Source organism: Rhinolophus ferrumequinum, chromosome 5 (assembly GCF_004115265.2).
Source record: "Rhinolophus ferrumequinum isolate MPI-CBG mRhiFer1 chromosome 5, mRhiFer1_v1.p, whole genome shotgun sequence".
In the NCBI taxonomy this organism is placed as follows: Eukaryota; Metazoa; Chordata; class Mammalia; order Chiroptera; family Rhinolophidae; genus Rhinolophus; species Rhinolophus ferrumequinum.
Genome location: NC_046288.1, coordinates 51770124 through 51790080, shown reverse-complemented (window position 1 = coordinate 51790080; position 19957 = coordinate 51770124). Strand labels below are relative to the sequence as shown.

At 33.7% G+C, this 19957-nt stretch overlaps 1 protein-coding gene across 2 annotated transcripts in view; it reads left to right on the top strand.

The window, feature by feature from the left end:
- The window catches only part of EMCN (endomucin), a 97050-nt gene that overhangs the window by 34615 nt on the left and 42478 nt on the right, over positions 1–19957 (top strand). For both annotated transcript variants that reach the window (XM_033106599.1, XM_033106601.1), the window contains exons 2-3: positions 5437–5553; positions 13920–13997. In XM_033106599.1, coding sequence (XP_032962490.1) covers positions 5437–5553; positions 13920–13997 — 195 coding nt within the window. The remainder of the gene's footprint in view (positions 1–5436; positions 5554–13919; positions 13998–19957) is intronic.

Genomic DNA, 19957 nt, shown 5'->3' with positions numbered 1-19957 from the left:
CGTGTTCATTATCAACTGTGATGCATAAGGGGATAAGCATCTGCAAATCATAATTAAACAATGGACCATTACTTTATTTCACAGTAAAATTCACAGTATCAAATTTTTAATAGCCTGAGGGAGCAGGGATATATAGGAGGTGGCATTGCATGAAGACAATATGACTTAGTGGAAATAATACATAAGCTCTTGAAATATAGAATTATCTACTTTAGCTTCAATTGTATAGATTAGTTGGTCTAGGTTATGAAATCATTATCTAATAACGGTACTTTGAGAGTTTATAAGACTGTTTAGTAATTAGCCGTTTGTATATACTGTAATTATATATTTCTAAATAAACCATTCTTCTGTTTCCTTAAATCATTTAAAACTTTCTTCTGAAATTTTAAAACTGGCAAAGTAAATGTTTTCTCACACATGGTTCAAGGGGGAACTTAGCACTGTCTCTGTCAGAAGTGCATTTCACATGCCTAAACAGCAGAATGAGAAAAAAAATATATTTGTCTACCTTGTATAATAGTTCTGAACTGGGAATCAAAGGAACTTTTTTTTTAACTGGAGAGGTGATCTTTTGAAACTAGCTTAAACTCATGTATTTTCTAAGCCATAAAATGTAGAGATTGTATTAAGTTAGGATATTTAAAATGTTCTCACCAGGTCTCAAGTCCTAGAATTCTAACTTACTGACAGTCAGTGTTCGTTTTGACCTAGAAGAAGCAAGATCTCTCCTCTGTAGTAGTGGATTTCTAGTGGACTTCAAACAGATTTGTTAGGGGAAAAGATAACTGGAGAGAAAGCTGAATAATAATCGTCTATTATAAGGATAGACGATATTCTAACTTTTAGAGACTATTTGTTGAGTTACCTAGAAATGTAATTACAAAGCATGTCTAAGAAGATTGGAGTAGATGACTTGGGCATTTGCAAACAGGAGAAAATGTGGTACTTGGTTTCCAGCCATAAGCTGAATTCTTAAAGACAAGATATACAAGTTCACAAGAAAGATCCTATATCACCGGTGTTATAGGTGAAGAGTGGACATTTCCTACCTTGAACTTCAGAAAATGGAGGACTATTTAGGATCTATGTAAATACTTTACCATAAATCTACCATATAATTTCTATAATTAAAGTAGTTATTTGATTAAAATCAGCAATGCTTCATTGTTTCATAGTATAGGAAACTAATGTCATGGTATCCTTGTACTCTCTCAGTCTGGGTGTGTAGGCAGAGGATGGAGTCAGGACAAAATGTCATCTGTTTCCCCTACAACATCTCAAAGCAGTTTATTAAGACATCCAATAAAACCTGGAAGAAACATTAGGTAATACAATAGAAGCATAACTGCTTGCATCATGGCCAATAAAACCTCCAACAGCCATATTTAGAGAGAATAATTCATTTCCACCATATCATAAGAGAAAGTTTCTATTTGCAGAATCTTTCAAACTGAGTAAATCTCTATTTTTATTTTTCAAATATAAATAGCTTCAGCAGATTGAAATTTTATTTTAAAGTTTTATGTCTAATATGGAAGCATTTATATGTGTGTGCATGTATATGAAAAAATGAATGTTATTTTTTTAAGAAAAAAATCGTGAGTTATTATGTCTGTTTCCTCATTCTGTGTACAGAAAGGCAAGACATCTGTCTGTCTAGTCACTTCCTTCTTTTTTCATATCATACCTTGTTCAAGGCAGAGAGCAGATGGGGCTTTGCATGTAGTCACCTTCCCATTGCCAGATGTGTAGTAGTTGAGGATATCTTCTCTGGAGTCAAAGCTGCCTGAATTAAAATTTTGACTGTACTACTTCCCCAGGTATAATGTGGGCAAGCTGCTTAGTCTCTCTGAGCTGCAGTGCCGTCCTCTGTAATCTGATGCACATAAGATCATGGGCATGGTAGCATCTTCATTAGGATTAAATGAGATAATCCACAGAAAGAGCTCACATTGAACCTGGAACGTGGTGACACTCAATACATTTAGAAGTTGTCAGTGCTTGCCAAAAGAGGGCCTACTGTCTGCTGAACAAACTGAGGAGATAATAATGGAGGAGATGTTAATTACCAGTACTAATGGATTAAGATTTTACTTAGGGGAATCAGTGGCTAAATGTGTGAAAGCACAGTAAGGAAGAAAAGCCTTGCAGTACATTTCAATCTTACCACATCAGTGGTTAGAAATTTGCCTACTTGTAATTTGCTTCAAGTCATTTCATGGGTGGCAACTCACTGATCTCACCTGATGACTTCAAGAGGGCAAAGGACATTGGTAAACATAAAAACTGGGACTTTCAGTTCAGTTCAACTGGTGTCTTTTCATTCTCCGTGCCACCATTTTCCCATCATTTTTCCAACAGTACACTTTCTGTTTGGTCATTTTCCAAAGCTCCCCACTGACTCGTTGATAAAGTCTCAAGTACCCAGCTTGATGTTCAAGGTTCTCTACAATCTGACCTCAAGAATTTTACTAAACAACATCTACTGCATCCTTTCATAGGATATCACAATCCAGCCAAACAGAACTGTTTGCAATCTTCTCAGTTACTTCTCATTTCCTCACTATAGCTCTTTGTTCATGCCTTCTCCAATCCCTGTGGGAACATACAATTTACTCTTCGAACTCCAGCTCCTACGTCAACTCTCTCATGAAGCATTCCTTGCTCATGCCAGCAGGGTGGTCATCTTTTATCTTATAAACTCTTGCCCAATTTTTTGTCCAATAGCTTTCAAATTTTTAGCTGGAATCACAATAATAAATATATTTTGCATTGGCATACTTCTCATTCAAACTCACACACACACACACACCCCTAGACAAAAGCTTTATGAAATTATTTACAATATCATTCCAATATTGCCCCTTTTTCATTCAGCAAAAGCTCTGACTATAACCTGCTAAACAGATTTTAATCACTCTTTAATTGCATCATAGCCTGCTCTTAGAAAAACACTGGTCTATACCACCCATACACAATATCATTTACTACTTATTGTGTATAGGCATAATGTTTCCTACCAGACTGAGAGCTATTCAATGGTGATACTGTGTGGTACATTACAGAGATTTTTACTGTATCTTCTCATGCTTTTCATATTAGTTCCTTACTGTTTGTGAAGGAAAAAAAAGGAAGGGAAAAAGAAAGGGGAGAAGGAACAAGGGAGGGAGAAATGGAGGGCAGAAGGAAATAAGAAAAATATCTCTGGAGATGTTGATTATACTCAGAAATTAAGGTTGTTACTATTAGGAAGTCAACAGATGGGAACCGTTCAAGTTATTTATATTTTCCAGTCAATGTGGTATGTGCTTCTTTGAATTACTTCTTCAACTTCAATTTAAACTTAGAAGTCAGTGTCATGTCATGGACTCTAGGACGAAAAGAGAGAGAGTGAGAACAAAATGACTAATAGAGAAAACATAACCTGAGCCACGCTATAGTTCTTCTCCCTGATGAATATTGTGGGAGGGAGCGTGGTGATACGAAGGGTATGAAATGAATCTCCAGAAGTGAAAAAAGCTTTTGATTTGATTTTCATAAAACCTGTGAAAAGGCAGTTCTGTCATTTCTGTATGTACGGAGCACATCTATACGTGCTGCTGATACCAAGCAATTCCTGTGTACCATCTATAAACAAAGTTGTTGCTAAGCGCTAACACTTCCAAGCACCTCAAAACTATAAAGTGGAACAGGATATACACCCTATCTCATTACATCGGAAATATTGCGATTCACTGACATGAAGGATTATTGGTATTTTTCACATTCACAGGGGAAAAAAAATTTTAATTAACTTTATTTGTATTAACTATAACTGAAGAAATTAACACATTGTATTTTAATATAACAAAAGGTTTTAATTGATTAGTTTTTATCTACATTTTAAAGGTTTATAACAATTATTTTAGTACAGCCAAAGACTTAATATTTGAATTTTACCATATTTGAAATATAAAATGCACAATTATAATATCCCGCTACATATCTTATTTTTTAATATTTCCTAATGTTTTTCAATTACAGTTGACATTCAGTACTATTTTAAAGACAAAAATTTCAGTTAAAATTTAAATTTGAAGTCATACTAATGGCATACATTTACTGAAATGACATAGCCAGTTTGGGATTTGAATATAAGGTTTTGTTATTCAAAATTCATCCTCTTAACTAACATGCTATACTATCTTCCATTGACTATACAAAGTAATAACAAAAAAATAATGCCTTCTATGAACACGAATACTTTTTCTAAGACCTTTGTAGACATGTGTTTGTTGTTTTTTGATCTTCAACATAACAGTGAGTATACAGAGACAAGAGCAACAAAATACAGAATTAAAAAGATTATATAAATGTTAATAAATTATAATAACATTATGTGAAACAAATCTTTTCATAGATCATTGAGAACTAAATCACTTTGAAAAACTAATAATAACATTTCAACGAAATTTTTAAGAATTGTTATTAAATGTTGAATTTCTATTGCCAAAAAAAAGAATTACTGAAAATAAATCACAATATATTGACTTCAATATAGATCACAATATATTGACTTCATTTCTGAGCCTTTGGCTGTTACAATTTATAGAAGTAAAACATTTGAAAATGCAGATTAATGGTGACTTTACCTTCAAAAATTTAGGCATGTTGTAATTATTCAACTTCTTTAAAATGTGTTATTTCTTGGAATATATATATGCATATAGTTGGAGATACTGTGCTTCCCCGAAAATGAGACCTAGCCAGACCATCAGCTCTTATGCGTCTTTTGGAGCAAAACTTAATATAAGACCCCATCTTATTTTACTATAACATAAGACCAGGTATAATATAATATAATGTAATATAATATAGTAATACTGGGTATTACATTAATTATATTAAATTTAAAATATTAATTTTTGCTCCAAAAGACGCATTAGAGCTGATTGTCCATCTAGGTCTTATTTTCAGGGAAAAGGGAAAAAATATATTACATCATATATTACATATGTATACATAGATGGATTTATATATGTACCTATTATATATACGTGTATCTTGAAATTATTTAGTAAATAATCCACTGTCCAGAGAGTGTTTATTTATTTAATCAGAAAATGTTAATTTAATTGACTTTAAAATATTGTTAAATTTCAGATTTACACATTTATTCCTCACTTAGTTTTGTCAGATGTTATTTTGTTTCTGAACCTCAGATTGCTCCTGCCAGCCATCTTGAAAATTCATGCCATTGGTGAGAAACAGAGGGGATTAGTGACAATATTGAGCTGAAGGCTGAATTCATAATAATTAGAAAACAAATTCCAAATTCATGCCCTACTGACTGGGTTGGAAGAAGTTCACATACATTTACTTATATATAAAATAAATATAAATAATAAATATAAATTTTAATGCAACTATTTTAACACAATTTACTTTTTTCAGATAATCAACATTTAATCACTCCTGGACCACCAAAATCGATTTCTACAGCAGAAACATTTGTACCAACAACAAAGCCGACATCATCACCAAATCTTACAAAATCAACATCTCTCATAGGTAAGATTAATTCTTAGTGAAATTTATTCCAACTTTAACACCTGTGTAATTTAATCACAGGAAAATAATTTGGGGTCTTATATCTATTTTAATGAAGTTCTGTGCTATTTCATTATTTTGAAACTTGTGTTATTTTTGGTTGAATGCAGAACCCTGAGATCTCAGTGAGCTTCTTTGACAATATCCTTTTGGGTCACTTCCTGTTTAAGAATTATCCTATTGTGAATGTTACATACACAAAGTTTATTTTTAGAGTAGAAAAAAATTACCATTTCCTAAGTCATAAAAATATCTTTCTAAATATTCCAGTCCTCCACTTAAGCAGCCGACGCGGTGAAACTGTATTAATAAACTGATTTTGTTAGTTGTATTGGGTTGATAATTGGTTTAATTTATAGGTTTCTGTAGCAATGTCATCATTGTTACTGGACCAAGGGACAACTACACCATGTTTTATGGCCCTAGGTATTAAAGTGGATTACCTTACCATCCATGAAAAATAAAATGAGCCATTAGGGTCATTCAATTAAAAACCCAAGAGGTTATCAATCTCATGAATATTGTATTGTCCATGCTGCAACATGCCAAAAATCAGGCATATCTTTCAGGTCCAGTAATCAATGGAGGAGTAAGACAATTATTTGTTGATTGCCTGTGGGCAGAAACCCTGGTGAGAATGCTAAGGTCACAGAAAGACCAAAAAATCATATACCCTAATGATTGGATGACTGACATTTTCACAGCTCTCTTTCTTGCTTCTTTATTTTCATTTGTCTTTCATTCTATGACCAGGCTCAGACACATACTGAGAAATGGATGTGGGCTAGTTTGTTTGGATTAAATAGGTGGTAATTCTCAGAGAAAAAGTGTATTATGAATGCAGTCCTTTATATCTGAAATATTTAATTTTAAGGTGAAACCAAACCAATTCTCCTAGAACTTCTCTACCAACCCAGGAAAAAGCATTACACAGTGAGGGCAGCACAGAGAAATTTTTGTCCAGAATGTGATACAACCAAGGGAAACTCCACATCACATAATCAGGAAGCCAAGGGCCCATGGGACCTCCAGCCAACTCCTGCATGCTATATTTTGATTTTACTTTTAAAAAGTGTCTCATATCCATGTTTCCCAGATTTAAACTCCCCTCCCTCTCTGTCTTTTCTGTCTGTCTCCCTCACTGAGTTGCCAGCTGAGACCTTGGCATAAAATGCACAAATTAGGTAAGAGTATATTATTTTTGCAATCAATAATGCCCCTCCCCACACCAAAATAGGTGCTGGCTTTTCATGCAGACCCAAAGCATTGACATTCCACAATTTTTATGTTAACTACTTGGAACTTATGCTTCTTCAATGGGAAGGCTCCTATCCCCATCTATAATGATTTATGATGACTAACACTGTCCAAATAATAACAGAAATCCTAACTACTGTGTTAAATGACTAAGAAAGGGCAGAGGTGGGGGGTGGTTCAGTGAAGGAATTCAGGTAGAATTTTCCTTTGTGATACCAGGAATGCATCAATGCATCTTATCTTTCTTTCTGACTTGGAAGGGAAACTCTATACCAACTCATGTAAAGCCTAACTGGGAAACATTTCTAACAGCTGTACAGTTGCTGGCTCCTGTAACGCGGCACTGAAGTACCTTCTCTAACAACTGCTAGAACACTTGAGATTCTATGTACACACACACACACACACACACGCGCATGCACGCACACACATACACACATTGCTATTCATTCATTTTCTTGGGCACACTTACCCAATTAATAGTACCCAATTAACAAAAAGTAATCTCTAGTCTGTGTTCTTCCAAAGATCTCCAAATTTTAAATTATTCACACTCAATTGTAAAAATTGTAATAGGCCAAAGCAGCTTTTCTTTTTATTACTTTTATTATGAAAATGTTCAAAGTAGATAATTAATTAATTAATTAATTAATCCCCACATGCCCATCTCCCAGAATTAATAATTATCAAGATTTAACTACATTTCCTTCATTTTTTCCTCCTTCCTTCCTCTGTCCACCCTCTTCCCCTTTTTTCCTTCCTTCTTTCCTTGTTTGTTTCCTTCCTTTTTTTTCTTTCTTTCTTTTCTTCCTTCCTTCTTTTTCTTTCTCTTTTCTCTTTGTATTTGGTTGTCAAAATATTTTGAAAAGAATCCAGACTTTATGCCATTTTACCTCGACACACTAAATGTGCATCTCAAAAAATATGGATAATTTATTACAAAGCTACAATGTCATTATGAAATCCTACAAATCAGTAATAATCTTAGAATCATCTAATATCTATTTAGAGGGATTTTAAGGGCTAAAATCTAGTAACCATGAATATAGCAATGAAGAGGGGTTTTACGAGAAGGACATGAGTCCATTCTGGGGTCTCTCAGGAAACCAGCTGGGAGTGATGGTGGAAGGCAGATGAAGAAAAGGCAGGCTCTGAGGTCCAGAGTCTGCCCTGATCCAGTATGAGAAACAGATAATCTGGCATAGTGGTCTGGGTAGGTGGAGGCATCAGGTAGCGGGGGGCCATGGTGCTTATAGGAAAATGAGGAAACAGTCTGGTTTACTTCATCACCATTTGAGTATTAACAGTGTAGGTGAATTGAACTATATATGCTGGATGTTGCCCATGCTCTTAAAGGCAACATAATTAATACACAGATAATGAAAATGATGGGAAATGTTTCTCGAATTCTCATATTATAAGTAGTGTATCAGTATAGATGTTTTCCTAACTTCAGGCTCATGAGGGATTTACATTTTGAGGAGTTTTCTACATTGTCTCATCCTCCAAAATAACTGTCTTTAGATTACACAAGAATACCACAAAAGGTATGTCTATAGTGTAATGATTCCATATTCTCTCCCTTCTTCATGGCCAACATGGTCATTTTAGGCACAACAAAAGTATTTAGCAAACAAAGAAAAAGTATGCCATTGAGAAGATTCTTTATTTTCATTGCAAAACTTCGCTATCAGACTTCCTTGTTTAAAGGTCAAAAGATACTCGATTTAATAGTGCTATGTCTATCTAAAGCAGAGATTTTCTTTCTCCTGAAAATGGCAGAATTTTTATCATCAGAAAAGTGGAAAATGTGCAAATTGCAAATTAGATGGGAGTTCTTCTTGCAGTGACATAGTCACAGTGGCAGAGGTGATGGATAGAACTTTGCCCAGAGCAGGGCTTGTTTTCAGAGGTTTGCCCAATTAGAAAGATGGGACTTGATCTCTTCCTAGGTGCCCATCAAGTACACTGCCCATTGTTCAAAGGCCAATGGCCAGAGTTAAAAATCAACATTTGGCAGACACTGAATATCATTATCATAAAATGAACTTCTAGGATACAAAAATAAACCTGAAATTTCATTCTAAAAATGTAATTATTTTTCAGCTTGATTTTTAAAACATTTAATAGTGAAATTTTTTAATGAGCTGAATTAAAATGTAGGAATAAAAATTTCTCAGCACTGATACTAAACATTTCTGATATTAAATAGATGTTAAATTTCAACTGAGGTCAATAGAGGAGCCAGATATTTTGGCCATCTCTTCCATATCGGTTACTATTTGTGGGGATGGTTAAGATGCACTTCCTTTCTAGATAGTAAGGTGAATCTATAAAAGCAGGCTTTTAGGGGGCAATTTTATAAATTTTCTTGTATTACTAATGGGAAAAAAATTGGTTTGGGTAGCTCATTTTTTTCCCATATATTTCTTTTTTGAATCAAATTTTGTTTATTCCTTCATTTTGAATTAAAGATGAATTACCTGAGTATCTTTGTACATGTTTTTTCAGTTTTTCCTTTTTATGTAATTTCAAAGTGCTAAAGACATTTTAGTTTAGTCTATCCTCACAAGATATAAAATGTTTATAAATTGACATTTTCTTGAAATCCTTGTATCTTAAATAGAATTAAACAGAGTTCTAAAAGGCAATTTTGGAAAATGTTATGAACGATAGTTTACTAAAAATGTTTACAAAGAGTAGATTTATATGTTAATGATGTAATCTTTTATATACATTTTTTGACTCAAAATGATATAATATTCTTAAAGATATATAGCTATAGTATGTTTATATTAAATATACTATATTATTAAACATACTATATTAAATATTTATATTAATGTTTATACTAAATTGTCTATTTCTTTTATTAACCACTTTAATGTATTAAACATTGTTTTGTACATAAAATTAACAGCAGTCACAGTTCTCGTTAGTTCCTACATGTTAATTTGCAATTAGGATGCGTTTACACTTCAGAATTTTAACACATTTAGCACACTAAAGAGCTTCACTATAAGTTATATGTAGAATCCTAACCCACATTTGAAAGTCAGTATTTGAACTGAAAACCAAGAAATAAACTCACATAAATATGAACAGATAATTTTTGACAAAGGAGCCAAAAAAATACAGTGGAGAAAAGACAGCCTCTTCAATAAATAGTGCTGGGAGAATTGGCAAGCCAGGCACAAAAAAAATGAAACTAGGCTGTTATCTGTCACCATGTACCAAAATTAACTCAAAATGAATTGAAGACCTAAACATAAGACCTTTAACAATAAACTGCATAGAAGAAAACATAGGTACTAAACTTATGGACCTTGGATTCAAAGAGCATTTTATGAATTTGACCCCCAAAGTTAAGGGAAATAAAAGCTGAAATAAATGAATGGAACTATAACAAACTAAAAAGCTTCTGCAGGGCAAAAAAAAAAAAAAAAAAAAAAATCAACAAAATAAAGAGTCAACTAACCGAATGGGAGAAGATTTTTGCAAACAATGCCTCCAAGAATGGGCTAACATTCAAAATATATAAGGAACTCATACAACTCAACAACAACAAAAAAAACAAACAATCCAATTAAAAAATGGGCAGAGGACCAAGACACCTTTCTCCAAAGAGGGCATACAGATGGCTAATACACATATGAAAAGATGCTCAACATCAACAATCATCAGAGAAATGCAAATCAAATCCACAATGATCTATCACCTCACACCAGTTAGAATGGCTATCATCAACAAGACAAATAACAAGTGTTGGAGAGTCTGTGGAGAAAAAGGAACCCTCATCTGAGGTCTGACAATTAAGTTCGCGAACCTGTTGCACCGATGTTGCTACCTTTCTTGAAATCAGAGGTATTTTTCATTATGAATTTGTACCAACTGGACTAATAGTTAACCAAGTGTACTATTTGGAAGTGCTCAAAATGCTAAGTGAAAAAATTCGACGACCTGAACTTTTTGCCTACAATTCATGGCTCTTGCATCATGACAATGCACCAGCTTACATGGCACTGTCTGTGAGGGACTTTTTAGCCAGTAAAGAAATAACTGTATTGGAAAACCCTCCCTCCTCACCTGATCTGGCCCCCAATGACTTCTTTCTTTTCTTGAAGATAAAGGAAATATTGAAAGGAAGACATGTTGATGACATTCAGGACATCAAGGGAAATACAATGACAGTTCTGATGGCCATTCCAGAAAAAGAGTTCCAAAATTGCTTTGAAGAGTGGACTAGGCACTGGTGTTGGTGCATAGCTTCCCAAGAGGAATACTTCGAAGGTGACCATAGTGATATTCAGCAATGAAGTATGTAGCACTTTTTCTAGGACGAGTTTGTGAACTTAATAATCTGACCTCGTACGTACACTGTCGGTGGGAATTCAGATTGGTGCAGCCGCTATGGAAGTTCCTCAAAACATTTAAAATAGAATTATCATATGAACCAGGAATCCCTCTCTTGGGTATATACCCCCAAAATCCGAAAACATTTATCTGTAAAGATATGTGTGCTCTGATGTTCACTGCAGCTTTATTTACGGTGGCCAAGACATGGAAACAACAAAAGCATCCTTCCATAGGTGATTGGATAAAGAAGATGTGGTATATATACACAATGGAATAGTATTCTACCATAAGAAAAGATGAAATAGTGCCATTTGCGACAACATGGATGGATCTTGAGATTATCATGCTAAGCAAAATAAGTCAGATAGAAAAAGTCGAGAGCTATATGATTTCACTAATATGTGGGATATAAAACTAAAAGCAACAAAGGAACAAGACAAACAAATAAGGAAACAAAAACTCATAAACACAGGCAATAGTTCAGTGGTTACCAGAGAGTAAGGGGGAAGGGGATGGTACATGAGTGGAAACGGGGTCAAATATATGGTGATGGAAGGAGAACTGACTCTGGGTGGTGAACACACAGTGATATACAGATGATGTATTACAGAACTGTACACCTGAAACCTATGTAACTTTACTAACCGTTGTCACCCCAATAAACTTTAATTTAAGAAAAAGAAAAAGAAAAATGAAAAGAAAGTGAATATTTATACATTAACAATAAATCTAGGATAAACTGTGTCCTGTTTATGTTATAGATATTGTTACACTGATTGTTTGATGATCATCAGCATGGTTACAAGATCACTGTTCACACAACACAAGGTCAGAAACATCAGAAAGGTATGGCCATTTAGCACTTCAGTTTTCCAAAGACCAGGCTGAAAGTAAACTCAAATAGAAAGTGAACTCAAATACTTGGGCCAAATCTCAACTTTGATACATCTATCCCACCAAACATGAAGTCAAGATAGGTATAAAAGAAAAGGGTCGAGAACTTCAGAAATTCAAAGATTACACAGTTTTTCTATTTGTATTATACCACTGTATGTGTCCTAATAATTACATGTAATCATCTCTGTGTCTTGAATTTTCAACTTATACATGAGACATATGCCACTAAAACATAATGGCAAAGTGATGGTACAAAATCAATTCAACCTGGTTTTGGTACCAAGAGTCCCAAAAGTAGGGATGAGTGAAAAGAAAGGCACCATGTCTGGCTGGAGGGGACACTTCATGCATATCATTATATTTTCACTTTAAGAAGTTGGCATCATGTAAGTGAGCAATGCAAAATCTCAAACTTGGCTTTTATAAAGAACGTTTCATTTGTTAGTTTCTTCTTTTAAAATATAACCACATATGGGTGGAGAAAACTTTTAGAAAGCCTTAAGTGTTTGTTGCACTCCACATTATAATTCATATAATCCACCCATTAGGGCCACTGTCCATTGCTATAATAAACTATATCCACTAATATGCAACAAGGATAGAGGAGTGAGTAGTAGACGAAACTTTAACTACTCCCCCAAAATAAGACCGGGCCTCATATTAAGGTTTGCTCCAAAAGACGCATTAGGGCTTATGTTCAGGGGATGTCATCCTGAAAACTCATGGTAGGGCTTATTTTCCAGTTAGGTCTTATTTTCGGGGAAACATGGTACCTACTTAGAGGTGTTTGTCCTCAGTGATCCTGCAAAAGTTTTATCTGCTTGTGGTTCCTTACTGTCTTCTGATACACAACTCCAGCCAGCTTACCCTTGAAAACTCTCCTCTGGACTATGGTTTTAAAGCAATAAGTAAACTACACAGAGCCAAATAGTTCCTCCCCCAAATACAGTATGTAAGATATATAAGAACCAAGATTTTATATACATCACAGAGTAAAAATGGGACCTGGGCCCTAATCGCAAAGTGTTTTAAAAAAGAAGAGAATGCTGACTATTGTGGGTATCTAACTGGTGAGCTGTGTTCACTACTTCAAGGGTATCTTTGTCCCTTGGTTGGTCCCCTGCTCTGTATGAGTGCCACCTTGCTTGAAACAACATTTACTACATGTAGGCTCTATGCCAGGAATTATTCTTGATACTCATCAGATTTTAAAAAAATGACTTAAAGTTAGATAATGCCCTCTAGAATTTAAGAGAGGGCCTTGCACAGAGTGGGAACTTAATGAATGCTTCATAAGGAAACAAATTAATTAATTAATTGCACGAGTCTGCAAGTTTATTTTTGGTTTATGTTTATTTGGAAGTTTGAATGTAATAACTACATTAACAAAATGAAATGTAACTTGGGAAAACATGACCAGAGAAAAATAAAATGATTTCAAATTATTTGTTTTTACAATAATATTGTTTGTACATTTAAAGATACCCAGGTAACAATCTGAAAGGAAATTTTGCTTTTTGGGCCTATCGTATAAAAATGTGTGTGTGTGTGTGTGTGTGTGTGTGTGTGTGTGTATGTGTATGTTCACACAAATGCGTGTGTCTTTTGATTGGGCCACTCAAGCATTCAGAACTTACACTTCTCATTTTGGACAAAAGAAGCTGGAAAATGGACAAATTAAACATAGATAAAGGCTTACCCAGTATCTCTATACACAGCTTACAGTCCACCTCCAGATTTGACTTTCTTGTATTTATTCCTTGACAGGTGAGATGAAATTGTGATTAATAATAATGTCATCTATCTTATCAAACTAGGAACAACCAACATGGAATCCTCACAAACATTACCGCTGACAACACATTCTTCACTTACCACTACAGCTAAAGGTGAAGGTAAGTAATGATGTGTTTTGCCATCCATATATATATATATATATATATATATATATATATATATATATATAAACAGACATGCCACTAAATTATATATATATATATATATATATATATATCATAGTCACCCATATGCATACCATCATAGTCACCCTTTTAAAGTACACAATTCAATAGTTTCTGTGTATTCACAAGATTGTCATCCATCACCAATATCTGATTCCAGAACATTTGTATCATCCCAAACAGAAACCTTGTATCTGTTACTATCACTTCCCATTCCCACCTTCCCCCAGATCCTGGCAACCACTACTTACTTTCTGTCTGTATAGATTTGTCTATTCTAGAAATTTCACATAAATGGAATCATATGATCTTTTGTGTCTGGCTTCTTTCACTCTGCATAATGTTCTTAGGTTCATCCATGCTGTAGTATGTATCCGTAGTTCATTCTTTTCCACGACTGAGTCAATCTTCATTGTATGGACATAACATTTTGTTTATCTGTTTATCAGTTGATAGACATTTGGGTTGTTCCTACTTTTTGGCTACTATAAATAATGCTGCTAAGTACATTCCTGTACAAGTTTTGTGTGACCATGTGTTTTCATCTTTCTTGGGTATATACTTTGAAGTGCTGAGTCACATGCTAACTCTGTTTAACTTTTTGAAGAACTGATTTCCAAAACAGTTGCACTACCTTACATTCCCACCAGAAATGTATGAGAAAACAAATTCTCTGTCTTCTAGCCAATACTTGTTGTCTGTCTTTTTCATCATAGTCATTCTAGAGGGTGTGACATGGTATATCACTGTGGTTTTGATTTACATTTTCCTAATGACTAATGATAATGAGCATTTTTTTTATGTTCTTGTTGGCCATTGTAAGTCTTCTTTGGAGAAATGTCTACGTAAATCCTTGCCCATTTTTAAAAATTGGGCTATTTGTCTTTTTATTGTTGAGTAGTAAGAGTTTTTTATATATTTTGGAGTAGACCGTTATTGGATAGATAATTTGCAAATATTTTCTCTCGTTCTGTAGGTTGTCTTTTCATTTTCTTGATGATATCCTTTGAAGCACTAACCTCTCTAATTTTGATATAGTAAAATTGATCTGTATTTTCTTTTGTCATGTACAGGAGGCAAAACTTTACCTCTACCCATCTTAGGTTTTCAGCTGGGACTGCAACAAAAAAGACAAACAAACAAAAGAAAAAGTTTATTAACGCATGCAGTGCACATGAGTGAGAAACACTAACTCAGAGGTGGCTTAGAATTCACGTTATATGCAATCTTCAACAAAAAACTCCAATAAATTTGTAAAAAAAATAAAAATGACAGTAGAAAGAAAAACATTTAAGGCTTCCAAGGGTGGCAAACTGAGGGAAGATAAATATATGAAAGGAAACTAATGAAGAAAGATTTGTTTGCAAATTCCTCTGGTGCCTTCTCTGGGCTGATAAGAGTCTGTCTCCAGTAAAAAGAGAATTTATATCCTGTGTTTAGGCAGAAAAGATGAAGCTTTTTCTGCATTTGCTGTTTCTTAATTGACTTCAGCTTTAAATTTTTATGTCAAAGAGCCTTATTTGGGAGTGACATATTCTTTTTTCTTTAGCTGCTTATGTAGTGGGGGTCAAATCTAAGAAACCATTGCTCAACTCAAGGTCACAAAGATTTATACAAAAGATTTCTTCTGAGAATTTTATAGTTTTAGCTCCTACATTTAAGTCTTTGATTTTTGTAGGGTAGACATCTGGCTTCCTTCTTTTGCATATAATTATCCAGTTGTCCCGATAACAATTTTTAAAAGACTATTCTTTCCTGATTTGAATCTTCTTGGCATCCTTGATGAAAATCAAATGGCTATAAATGTATGGGTTTTTTTTTCTGGACTCTCAGATCTACTCCATTTATCTACATGAGTATGTCTGTCCTTATACCAGAAGTAAATATTCTTGATTACCATACCTGTGCATTAAGTTTTGAAATTAGGAAATGTGAGTCCTCCAATATTTTTCTTCTTTTTCAAGATTGTTTTGGCTATTCTGGGTCATTTGAATTTCCATATGAATTTTAGGGTCAATTTGTAAATGTCTACAAAACCCAGCTGAGATTGTGATAGGGATTACATTGAATCTGTAGATGAATTTGGGAAGTATTACCATTTTAACAGTCTTAATTCTTCCAATCCGTGAATATGAGATGCCTTTCCATTTATGTAGGTTTTCTTTAATTTCCTTTGATAATGTTTATAGTTTTCAGTGTAGAGACTCACCCTTCTTCTGTTCAATTTATTCCTAATATTTTATTCATTTTGATGCTATTAAAAATGGAATCATTTTGTTCATTTTATATTTGGATTGTTCATTACTACTATATAGAAATACAATTTATACTCATATATTGATATTGTATCCTGCCAACTTGTTGATCTCATTTATTGGTTCCAATGTGTGTGTATGTGTTTCTTAGGATTTTCAATATACAAGATTCATCTACAGATAGAGATAGTTTTACTTTTTCCTTTCTAATCTGGATGCCTTTTATTTTATTTTCTTACCCTGGTTAGAACCTTCAGTATAACATTGAATAAAAGTGGTGAGAGGGGACATCCTTGTTTTGTTCCTAATTATAAGGGAAAGCTTTCAGTTTTGAACCATTAAGTATGATGTTATTGGGGGTGCCCTTTATCAGGTTGAGGAAGTCCTTTTCCATTACTAGTTTATTGAGTGTTTTATCATGCAAGGGTGTTGAATTTTGTCATATGCCTTTTCTTAGTATATTGAGATTATTATGTAGTGTTTATCCCTTATTTTATTAATATGGCATACGACATTGATTTCTGTATGTTGAATCAACCTTACATTCCTGGATAAATCATAATGTTTGTTATATGTTGCTGGATTTGATTTGTATTATTTTGTTAGTAATTTTGTGTCTACATTTATAAGATACAGCTTTGTAGTGTTTTTGTGATCTCTGTCTGATTTTTGAATCAAGTTAGTACTAGCTTCATAGATGAATTGGGAAGTGTTCCCTTCTTCACAAATTTTTCGAAGAGTTTATTGAAGGTAATTAATCTTTAAATATCTGGCAGAATTTATCAGTAAAGCCATCTGGTCCTGAGCTTTTCTTTGTGAAAAATTTTGGATTACTATCTCTTTACTTATTAGACTCCTATTCAGATTTTCTACTTTTTTTTTACTCAGTTTGTTGGTTGGTGATTTCCTTGGAATTTGTACATTTCCTGTAGGTTATATAATTTGTTGGCATACAATTGTTCATAGCATTGTCTTATCACCCTTCTTATTTCCATAAAGATGGTAGTAATGACCTCTCTTTCCTCTCTTTTCTTTCCCTTTGTCAGTCTAACTAAAGGTTTATCAATTTTGTTGATCATTTCAAAAAAAACAACTTTTGACTGTATTGATTTCTCTATTGTTTTCTAGTCTCAGTTGTATTTCTTTCCTCTCTAGGCTTTATTATTTCTTTCTTTCTGCTTCCTTTGGGTTTAGTTTGCACTTCTGTTTCTAAATTCTTAAGTTTGCAGGTTAGTATATTGATATAAAATATTTCTTCTTTTTTGATTTAGGTATTCATACCTATGCCCCATAAATTTAGGTATTGTGTTTCTATGTTCTTTCATCTCAAAGTATTCTCTACTGACCCTTGTGATTAATACTTGATCTATTTGTTATTTAGGATTATATTATTTATATAATACAATTTCTACATATTTATGAATTTCTTCCAACTATGTTTTAAAAAATTGTTTTCCTCTTCTGTGTATTTACTACCAGATGCTATTCCCTTTGAGCATCTAATTTTAATATTTAATTTAATTCTTTAAATGATATAGAGACTATTCTAAAGTATATTATTGGATATCCTTAGGCAGAGCATAATGAACATGACTTGCAAGTAGATTGAAGCTTTCTCAAAGTACTATTTTTACAATACTGCATTTGGCCCTCATCTTAAGGAGTATGTTATCATTTATAGAAGATTGTTTAAAAGTTATTATTTAAAGATGAAAAAACTGAGTTTCAGAAAAGCCAAATGACTTAATTGAAAACAAAATTTATAATAACAGTTTGGAATTTGAAACCTGGCCCTTTAACTTCAAATATTTCTTTCCACTTAACTAATTCATAATCAGCTATGTCTTAATGAATCCGTATTATTATTTTAATTTCAATTATTACACTTGGCTATTAAATATTGAGCCCTTCAAGTATTAACAAGATTTATATGGCATTTTTTTCCCCCCTCTCTCCACAAAACTGTCAGCAAATTCTGTAACTTTTTGCTTTTTGCTTTGCTTTTCTGTTTTTGGTGCATGTGCTTGCTTTTTTCCCCTGTTGTCAGGGTATTCCTTTGGTGAGATTGCCTATCTGTTATGGATAGTTATTTCTTTTAATTTGCTTCTTTAAGTGGGAGCACATTAACACACACAGCAACAACAACAACGTGTTGGAATTGTGTTTAGGAAAGAGTAAACAAGTCCAGGTGAAAGGCCATGTTCTTGAGTGTAGTGTAGAAACTTTATTCTCCCATGAATTTCACAATAACAACAGATCTTGTTACTTCTGCCTTCTCTGATGTTCTTCGTCTTACTTTTAGTGTGAATAGAGAAGGTTACCATTTTGGAAACTGATTATTAAGTAAGGCAATTGTTATCTAAAATGTTTTTAATTGGCAGAAACACATCTACAGAAAATCTTATGAGGAAGTCCAAAATGCCAATATATCAAACAAATAGACGTTGAACAGCTCAGTTTGAAGCAGTGTGGTAGTGTTGTGTGTTTGTGGGCAGGGTGGACTTCCGCCATTTCTCCTTTTTATTACTAAAGGTAGTCCATGAGGCTTCCCCACTGAGCCCTTAGGGCTACAGTAGTGCAGTTAAAAATTACTGAAATAAGATGCTATATTTATTTAAATTCCATTCATAGTTTTTTAAAAAATGTGCATTCTGTAATTGGAAAACAAACAACGCAACTTTTTTTCACTCACCACTTAATCTGAGAATACTCCATTGGTAATTGTTGTGAACCATAGTTTTCAAAAAGGGTAACTCAAATGTTCCAGAAGCTTTTAAAGTCCCCATAAGAATTGCTGCCAATTATTCACTGATATGTAAGATCTTGTGGGTAAATAGGACCACTAAATATGAGAAAATAAAGGAGAAGCCCCTACCAGTATTTGCTCTGGCTCCAAGAAAAACTGCTCAAATAGGTTTTAAGGGAAGTAAAAAGTCAATATCTACTTGTTAATAAAGTCTCTAAGAAAGAGCAGAAGGATTGGAAAAGAATCCCAAATTACTAGATCCCTCTGAAGTCACCAAACTACCGCAACCCATTTGATTTCTGGGGGATATATGCAAAGAGCCTCTCTAAGTACAAGTATAACTATTCCTGGCCTGGGATCAGTCCCAAATTTCTATATAAACTTACTTTGGTAAGATAATGGATAGATCAGGAGACACCTAAACACACTGTTAGGCAAGGCTTAAGTTGTAGGGAGCTCTACAGTGGTCGATTCTGACTCACTTTCCTTGAGCTTATACCCAGGTCCTAATTGGTCTTGCAAGAAGGAGGACAATGGTAAACACACAATTCCAAAGGGCCAGGAACACCTCCCTTAACCCTCTATTTAAATAATACGAAGAAAATATATAAAATTCACATGGAACTAAATCTCCTTTTCTTGACTCCCACTGAAAGCTGTAGTTCTACTTTACCTGTATTTCTCCATCACCAACATTTTGTTTTCTTAAAAAATCTTTGTAACTCCATTATAGCCTGGTTCAGTTATCTGAGTTTCTCTTCCTTAGGACAAAATGACTAAAAGAGATGCAGTCTTAAGTTCTCCTTGAATTTTTCAGGTGTTTGGCCTTTAGTACTTCACATCTCTTTACTTATTTTTTTATTTATTTTTTTTATTTTTTGAGCTTAGCAATT